The sequence below is a fragment of the Onychomys torridus genome, chromosome X, assembly GCF_903995425.1.
Source record: "Onychomys torridus chromosome X, mOncTor1.1, whole genome shotgun sequence".
NCBI classification, from domain to species: domain Eukaryota; kingdom Metazoa; phylum Chordata; class Mammalia; order Rodentia; family Cricetidae; genus Onychomys; species Onychomys torridus.
The window spans coordinates 116,326,335-116,335,785 of NC_050466.1; the positions used below are offsets into that span (position 1 = coordinate 116,326,335).

General features: G+C 38.6%; 1 protein-coding gene across 1 annotated transcript in view; it reads left to right on the forward strand.

Moving 5' to 3' along the window:
* Positions 1-9,128, forward strand: part of Cenpi (centromere protein I) — a 55,707-nt gene extending 46,579 nt beyond the window's left edge. Inside the window, exons 21-22 of the mRNA XM_036175045.1 lie at positions 7,737-7,778; positions 8,416-9,128. Coding sequence (XP_036030938.1) covers positions 7,737-7,778; positions 8,416-8,565 — 192 coding nt within the window. The 3' untranslated portion in view covers positions 8,566-9,128. The remainder of the gene's footprint in view (positions 1-7,736; positions 7,779-8,415) is intronic.
* Positions 9,129-9,451: the final 323 nt, after the last annotated feature.

The window sequence follows — 9,451 nt, forward strand, 5'->3', positions numbered from 1 at the left end:
ACCGCCTCTGGCCCTTACACTCTTTCTACCCCTCTTCTTCAGTGATCCCTAAGCCTTGGGAAGACGGGTTGTATACAGATATCCTACTCTGTAGTCTCTTATCCTTTGCATATTGACTAGTTGTCAATCTCTCTATTAATCACTGCCATCTACTGCAAAAAGGAGCTTCTTTGATGAAGCTTGAGAGATGCACTTATCAATGGGTATAGTGATAAACCATTAGGAATCAGTTTAATACTGTGTCCACTTACCATAATAATAGTGGTAAGTTCTCTCCTAGGGCATATGGCCTCTCTAGCTCTTATGGGTCTGGGATCACTTAGAGATTCTCCATGACCATGAATAAATTTTAATAAGAAAAGGCATTATTAAATACTGGCGTTGGATACTTATGACACCAGGACAGCAACAGAGAGCACTCTCAAGATGCAGCTCCTAGCCATATTAGCCCAGGTCTTATAAAGGCAAAAATCACATGTATTCTGTCTATGTGTAGGCAGGGTCTTATTTTAACATTTGTCTTGCAGTTGACCTAGTCATCTTTTTGAGCAGAGTAATCAAGTTTGATTATACAAGCAGAAATAGCAGGTAGTCTGATGACCTGTCTTGTAAGAACAGCTAATTTTACAAGCCCAGTAATTTTGAACTTGTTATGCCATGTTCAGTTGATGTCTCTGGGAGGCCTGCTCTTTTCTGAAGGGAAACGGAGGAGGAGTGGATCTGGGGGAGAGGGGAAGTGTTGGGGAGGACTGGGAAGAGGGAGGAAAGGGAAACTGCAGTTTAGACGTAATGTATGAGAGAAGAATAAAAGAAGGACCCCCCCCAACCCAGCCAACCAGCCCCCCCTACACACACACACACACAAAATCCTTCAGCATCTGGGAATAAAGGGAAGTGGGCTGACAGGATTTAGCCTGTACAAGCCAGGGGCCACTTGGTAGAGGCACTTTTGCTTTTTGATCTCTTAAGCATAGTAAGTAAAACACCCATACACATAAAATAAAATAAAAATGACCCCAAATAAAATACAATTGAGCCAGGCATGGTGGCACATACCTTTAATCCCATTACTGAGAAGGTAGAGACAAGGGGATCTCTCTAGCCTAGTCTACATAGTGAATTCCAGGACAGCGAGAGCTAAACAGTGAGTCTTTGTCTAAAAGTTAATTAACTAATTAAATGACCTGCAAAGTTCACCTCAAAAGAACTAAGTTTACTTGGAACAGTGTGAGAATGTTAAGCATTATGGTATTCTGCAAAATAGAAGTTTCTCTTAGCTAAGAGCAAGAAAGAAACCACAGGTCAGCTAGTTCCTATAGGGCAATAGACAATTAAGAGCCCTCCTGGGCAAGAACAACTCTCAAAGACTGGCCTAAAAAACCATCTAGCCTGGGAGCTACAATGATGACCAGCCTGCCAACTGGTACAACAGTGCACAAGTGTTATAGGAGCAGTCAACTCTTTTTTGCTTAGATTAAGACATGCTCCATAAGACAGAACCCATGCCTATACCATTAACTGGGTTAAGAACTAGTGACTATGTGATGCCTACCATCCCATTTGAAGTTTAGGGTTTTCCTTGAATATCCCGGTGTAGTCTCAAACTCTTAATCCTCCTACATCAGTCTCCTGAGTTCTGGAATTAAGGATGAGTATTGCCATACCCAGATCCTCTTACCTGTTAAATAGGAATGATAATATCTACCTATTTATGTTGTAAACAGTACATTTCATGATGTATGTGAATCTCAGTATGTTTGGCATATAGTAATTGCTCATATAGTAGTGATTATTATTGTGTATTAATTAATTTGCATCATAATTCAGGGATGTTTTGAGAACATTTCATTGGTAGTTATTGCTTCTCAGTACTTGAAAGCAATAGTTCAGGGCCAAAGACCATCCTCAACTGGGTTTATAGAGTCTGGGGAGCAATTTTGGTTTCCACCAACTGGAGAGTAGGCATACTGACATCTAGTGGCTGGGACCAGAGATGCAGTTAAACATATTGGTGCATAGGATATTCCCTAAAGACAATTTTTTGGTCCCTAATAGTCTATTTTAAAGTGTTTTGATATTCTGTCTATCTCCAACATAGCTTTTTTGGTTTTTCAAGACAGGGTTTCTCTGTGTAGCTTTGTGCCTTTCCTGGATCTCACTCTGTAGCCCAGGCTGGCCTCGAACTCACAGAGATCCCCCTGGCTCTGCCTCCCAAGTGCTGGGGTTAAAGGCGTGCATCACCACCGCCTGGCCCAACTTGACTTTTGTTCCACATTAGTACATAAAAGTCTGTTTTATTCTTTTTGGTGTTCACCATTGTATAAATCATTGGTATGATTTAATTCTAAAATTTTATTTTATCGATATATTCAGTTGTAAGAGCCTTAAATCAATGAGATTCTCAGGGTTAAATGTCTTAGCCCTTGTAAATATTTTTATTAAGTTTTACATTTATTTATGTGTGTGTGGGAGTTCACATATGCCATGGCATTCATGTGGAGGTCAGAGGACAAATTGTAGCAGTCAATTCTCTCCTGTCATTCTGTGGGTTCCAGGAAATGAACTGAAGTCATCAGGCTTAGTAGGAAGCACTTTTACCCATTAAGCCATTATGCTCGACTGTCTTGGATATATTTTGAATGTGTATAGAAAATAAAGATTCTATTTTCATTGTTGTTGTTGAGACAGGGCCTTAAAAAGTATGGAAAAACACAGGTGACATTTGTCCTCCAAGTCTGCTCAAGAGTGCAGTAGGAGTGGGAAGATTTTCTAGTGTGGTTGTACTACAGTCTGAGTCAGTGTTGAACGGTGATGCCTGGTTTCTCGTGGAGGATTGTTTAGAAGAGGATTGCTCTTCTATTTCTGTATACCTTTCTTTACTTCTTACTCCATGGCTTGCTGTGTAGCTGGCCCATGATGTCCTCCTCTCCTTCTTTTCTCATTCCTTTATCTCCTCTTCCCAGATTTCTCCTCTTATTTATTCTTTCTATCTGCCAGCCCCACCTATCCTTTATCCTGCCTTGCTATTGGCTGTTCAGCTCTTTATTAGACCAATCAGGTGTTTTAGACAAAGTAACACAGCTTCACAGAGTTAAACAAATGCAACATAAAAGAATGCAACTCATCTTTGCATCATTAAACAAGTGTTCCACAGCATAAACTGATGTAACACATCTTCAACTAGTATTCCATAACAGGCAGGCTACCATCACACTTGATGATCACAGTAGCTTAACAAAAATTTTCTGGAGACACTGTTTTAATCCTCAAAAACAAAATGGAAAATCTGGGTGGTGGTGGTGCACACCAGTAGTCCCAGCACTCAGGAGGCAGAGGCAGGAGGATCTCTGAGTTCGAGGCCAGCCTGGGCTACAGAGCTAGTCCAGGACAGGCTCCAAAGCTACAGAGAAACCCTGTCTCGAAAAACCAAAACCAAAACCAACCAAACAAACAAAAAACAAAATGGAGATGAGAAACAGCAAAACATACACATTCTGAACTTGCCTGAAGCAGGAGCCAAAAATCTGTTTGACCCTTGATATTGTCAGGGGAATGGCTCTAGGAAACCCTTTCAGGCGACAAGATCCACAGATGCTGAAGTCTCATCAAGAGATGGAATATTTGCATATAACTTACGCACCTCCTCTTCTGTACAGATGCTCCTTGACTTAGGGTGAGATTTTGTCCCATTGGGTTTATGATAAAGTTGAAATACCGTAAGTTGAACCATCATTAAGTTAGAAACTGTCTGTAGTTTGTCATCTCTAAATTGCTTATGTAGTAGAATATACTTATGTTATACTTTTATTGTAATTACTTAACTAACTGTTCCTTAATTATTTATTAAATATCCAGTAGAGAGTAAATTCTGTGTAAAGAGTTGTTGCACTAGATGGTTTAGGGGAAATGATAAGAAAAACAGTCTGTGTTTAGAACACACAGTGCCATTGTGCTTTTTAACAGTACACAAATGCTAGATGAACAACACTAAACCGTGCTGTGGGGAGCTACAGCAGGGCATACCAGCATGTCATTCAATTCCGACGGACTCAGCAGACTGCTCAACACACAGCACATTCAGGTTGTGACTTTTGAAATTTTCCGTGTTTTCCCCAAATAGTTTGGATTCTAGGTTGATTAAAAATAGGTGTAGAATATGTAGCTATGACAGGTCAGTAACCATTACCTTTATATAATTGGGATGCTGGCATCAATAGCTTTTAGATCTTTTAAATGCTTTGTTACACACACACACACACACACACACACACACACACACACACACACACACGCTTTTGCCAGTTTGTGAATACTTAGTAACATATGTTTATAAAAATGTTATATGGTAAGAATATGCCTACATCTGAAAGAAGTGATGAAGTGATTCAGGATTACAAAATAAAAATGCTAAGTATGAAAAAGCATCATTGAGGTGAAGATGTAACACTGTGGCAGAGCACCTCCCTAGCATGCATGGGCAGGGCCCTGGATTTGATCCCCAGCACTTCAAAAACAAAACAAAAACTATATAGCAAAGGCATTACATTGTACAACTTTAATATGCAGAGTTTCCTATTAGGGATAGTGAAAAGTATTCTGTCTGGGAATATGGTGATAGCTAAAGCCAAGTGAAGACTTAGAGTTTCATAGAACCTACTGTAAATACGGCTTACTTCACTAGATTCCTTTATTTTTTACTTTTTTTAAACTTAGCGTTCAAAGTGTTAGGCTTCATCATTGCATTTTCCTACTTTTTTTTGTTGATTTCCACCCCCAGCCTGTTTTCCAACTCCCTGCTCCTTCACTTCTCTTCCCCCCATCCACTTCAGGTCATATGTATCCTGTTACTCTCTTTTCCTTCCCTCCCTTCTTCCTTAACACTCCCATTTCCTCATACTCCCTTCTAGTTTTATATCCTCCTGCACACATAGACACATAGACACAAATGAAAATCTAGGATTTGGGGGTTAGGCAGATGGCTCAGTCTGTAAAGTGATTAGAAGGCAACAGAAGAACCTGAGTTTCATCCTCAGAACCCACATTTTAAAAATGCCACGTGTGTATTTGTAATCCCAGTGCTGGGGAGGCAGGTGCATCACTGGTGCTTGATGACCAGCCAGCCTACTCTAATCGACAAGCCCCAGGTCACTGAAGAGATGCTGTCTCAAAAACAGGGTACTAGGGCTGGAGAGATGGCTCAGAGGTTAAGAGCACTGACTGCTATTCCAGAGGTCCTGAGTTCAATTCCCAGCACCTACATGGTGGCTCACAACCATCTGTAATGAGATCTGGCGCCTTCTTCTGTATACATAATAAATAAATAAATCTTTAAAAAAAACAGGGTGCTGAAGGAACCATACCAGAGGTTCTCTGCTGGTCTTCACATATGTGCACATGAACATATGCACACAAATATACACAAAATCTAGGATCCACATAGGAGAGAAGAATACAGTATTTGTCTTTCTGAGTCTGGATTATTTTGCTCAATATGCTAATTTAGATTTCCATCTGTTTTCCTGCACATGTCATGATTTCATTTTTCTTTATGGCCGAATAAGTTCAGTTGTGTGAATGTAGCACATTTTCTTTAGCCATTAACCAGTGGACAGAGAAAAAGGGTGCTTCTATTTGCTGACTATTATGAATAGTGCAGTAATAGACACAGATGCTCAAGTATTCTCATACTTATTTCCATAGTGGCTCCAGCAGTTTACTCTCCAATAAGCAGTTACTAAGGGGTCCTCATCTCCCACACCCTCTCCAGCATTTGCTGTCTTCACTTTTTTCTTTATTTATGATGTATTTTTATTTTATGTGGATGGATGTTTTGCCTGCATTTACGTATGTGCACCACATGGGAGGTACCCCAGAGACTGTAAAAGGAGGTCAGATTCCCTGCAACTGGAATCACTAAGGGTTGTAAGCCACCAGGTGTGTGCTGAACCCTGTGCAAGAGTAGCATGTGCTTTTAAGTGCTGAGCCATCTCTAGCCCCAGGATTTTAGAATGATGACCATTCTGACTTGGGTGAGATGAAATATCAAAGCAGTTTTAATTTTCATTTTCCTGATGGCTAAGGATGTCAGACACTTTGTAAAATGGTTATTAGCCATTTGTATTTCTTCTTTTGAGAACTTTCTGTTCAGCTTGATACCTTATTGGTTGACTGGATAATTTGTTTTTGTGATGTTTAATTTTTGCAGTCCTTTAGATATTAATTCCCTACCTGAAATTTAGCTGGCAGAGATTTTCTCTGACTCTGTAGATTGTCTGTTGGTAGTTTCTATTTCTGTGCAAGTGCTTTTGAAATTCATGTAATCCCATTGGTCAGTTCTTGGGATTATTGCCTGTACTATTGGAAGCCTTTTCAGAAATTTTTGCCTGTGCTTATATCTTGAAGTGTTTTCTCTCTAGCAATTGCAGAATTTCATTTCTAACATTGAGTTCTGTGGTTCATTTTGCATTTATTTTTGAGGTGGGTGAGAGATAGAGATCTGATTTTATTCTTCTGCATGTGTAAATGCAGTTTTCAAAGCAGCCGTTAATGAATACCAGAAATTCAAATGATCCCTTACAGTATATTAAAATAAGACTAGAAACCAACAGGAAGAGAAACTATAGAGATACCTGGAGACTTAAAAATACATTTTTGAATGGATTGAGGAAATCAGGAAGGAATTTTTTTCAGTTCTTAGAATCAAATGAAATCATAGCACAATCTACAAGAACCTTTGGAATACAACTAAGCATTTCTAGAGGGCAAGCTTATAGCTGTAAGTGCTTACTTCAAAAATTCTTAGTAGAGTTTGGAGAGATGATTCAGTGCTTAAGAGTACCTGCTGAGTTTGCAGAGAACCCAGCTTCTGTTCCCAGCAGCCACATGGTGTCTCACAACCATCTGTAACTCCAGTTCCCAGGGACTCAATGTCCTCTTCTGGCCTCTGTGAGCAGAGACATGCATTGGAGACATGCAGGCAAAACACCCATATACATAAAAAACCAACAAAACAAAACCACAATTTTTTAAAAACAGTGGTCTCAAAGAAACTAATGATGCACCACAAGTTTCTAGAAACACAGTAAATGGCAAGAAATAAGATTAGGGTAGAAATAAATGAAATAGAAACTAAAAGAACAACATATAGGATCAATGAAACAAAAAACTGGTTCTCTAAACTGATAAACAAGATTGACAGAGCCCTAGTCAAACTAAGAAAAAAGGCTGAAATTAATAAAATCAGAGATGAGCCACGGTGAAATCCAGGAAGGGTCAAGGGGACCAATCAATGTAGAAAACGTGTATCTTTGTCCTTTAAGGTACAATTCAAACACATTTCTTAGGGGGAAAGTCTTTAACACCCTCTATCACTACTTTTAACAGTTAAGCACAGGGTTGGGGATTTAGCTCAGTGGTAGAGCGTTTGCCTAGCAAGCGCAAGGCCCTGGGTTCGATCCTCAGCTCAAAAAAAAAAAAAAAAAAAAAAAAACAGTTAAGCACAAAATGAAAAGAGAAGATCATAAGTTAGCTAAACTTAGGTGCTCCCTTATGCGCTATGCTTTTATTGTTCCTCTATTTGTGCTTTTAGGGAGAAGGAAATACAGGTGGTTATCGTGAATATTTATTCAAAAGGAATCCCAGAGTGATGAGGAATAGAACTTAGCAAATGAATCAGAGTGTAAAGAACCATAGTTACTATCTGATGACTTTGCTAACCTAATGTGTTCATTTTAAAGGAAAGCCCTGAAGAAAGGACAGCAGACCTGAACTCTATTCAGGTAAATACATTTACTTTCATCACAGATATGGATTTCATGTAGCTTAATCAAGAGATGTTGTGTGCCTTTACTTCTTTCTTAGTCTTAGTTCTACTGGCTGCAAAAAGTGAAAATGAAATGTTTGCCTTCATAATGCTGTCAAATAACTTTCATCCAGATTTATTGGCATAGACTTTCATTGTCTTAGGATAGAACTCTTCCTAATATGACTATTACTGTTCTGACCATCCATTGTCTCATGTAATAGTACAGTTGTGTGTATCTAAAAGTGAACCTGATAGAAGAACACTGTACAGTGTTCTCATTATTTTAGAAAATCCTCCTGTGTACACAGCATAGACTCTAAAATATTTTTTGTCTCATCTCTTTTAGATACTAAGTTTCTAGAGTAGGAGAATGCTGGCACTTATCCATTTCACAGTACTTGCTCTGATAAATGTTTTGCCAATATAATTAAAGCAATATTTAGATCCCTTGGATTAATTTAGTGACTTAGCTCTAATAATGAACCTAGCCCTTCTAAGCTGATGTTTGCAATATGCATTCAGGATATTGTAAGCTTTTCTGGGAAAAGAAAAGGAGGCAGGGAACAAGTATTCATGTTCAATAAGTATTTTTTTCTTTTTTGTACCTGCAGGGGAAGAAATGGAACTGCTATTTGGACTATTTATTTTCAGAAGGTTTTCAAGGCTTGAAACTTTTTATAAAAAGTAGTATTCACCGTTCTTCTCTATCCCAATCAGAGATCAAAACCTCAATGGTAAACATTAGAAGAATGTTGACATAAACAAACTGGGCATGCTAAACTAAACTCTTCATTGCTAGAGAGGCCATGTAGCTCAGTGTGAGTTTCCATAGCCATTTCCCAAGCCAACTGCTGTCTTCAAGGAGGACGTCGACAGGTCTTCTGTCCATGGCTCAGGAGAACTTTGGTGTGACTAACTTATTTTTTAGTATTCAGATTTTTAATTTACTAATGAAAAATAATCTCTTCATCTGCTTTCTAGTAGGAATTTTTATCTGCTGTGTTAGTAGAAGATAACGAGTAATATAAAGTTACTCTGCAGACATTGTTATGCAGAATACTCTGCAGTGTCTAGAATCCTGGGGGACATTTCTGTTTTTCTTATGTGAACACCACCAGCAGCACCAAGTTACTTATAATAGGCTGCTACACAGGTGTAACACATTCCCGAGAAGCTGGTAACTGTCTGGGCCTGCACTGGTGGTAATGTATGTAGGAAAGAAGGGTAGAGGATGAAGAAATTTCTGATGTTATTGGTTTTATTTCCTGAAACCATATTATTTGAGTGTATGTGTGTATGTATGTATTTATGTATATATTCAGATTTAAATTTCCAGGCCTAAATAAACTAACTTAAGCTTTACCTTCAGGAGTAATTCTGAAGATTAAAAAAAAATCCATAACAGAGAGATTATTTTTGCTGAGAATTCATTGTAAATTTTGTTTCACTACTACTGAACAACTTCCATTTAGTACATTCACATTGAGAATAACATCTGATTTTTTAATGGAGACACTGAAAGCCAGAAGGGACTAGACAGATGTTCTTCAAGCTCCAAGAGACCATGGATACCAACCAACACAGACTACTATACCTAGCAAAACTATTAATCCAAATCTTCAGAGAAAGAAAAACATTGTACAATAA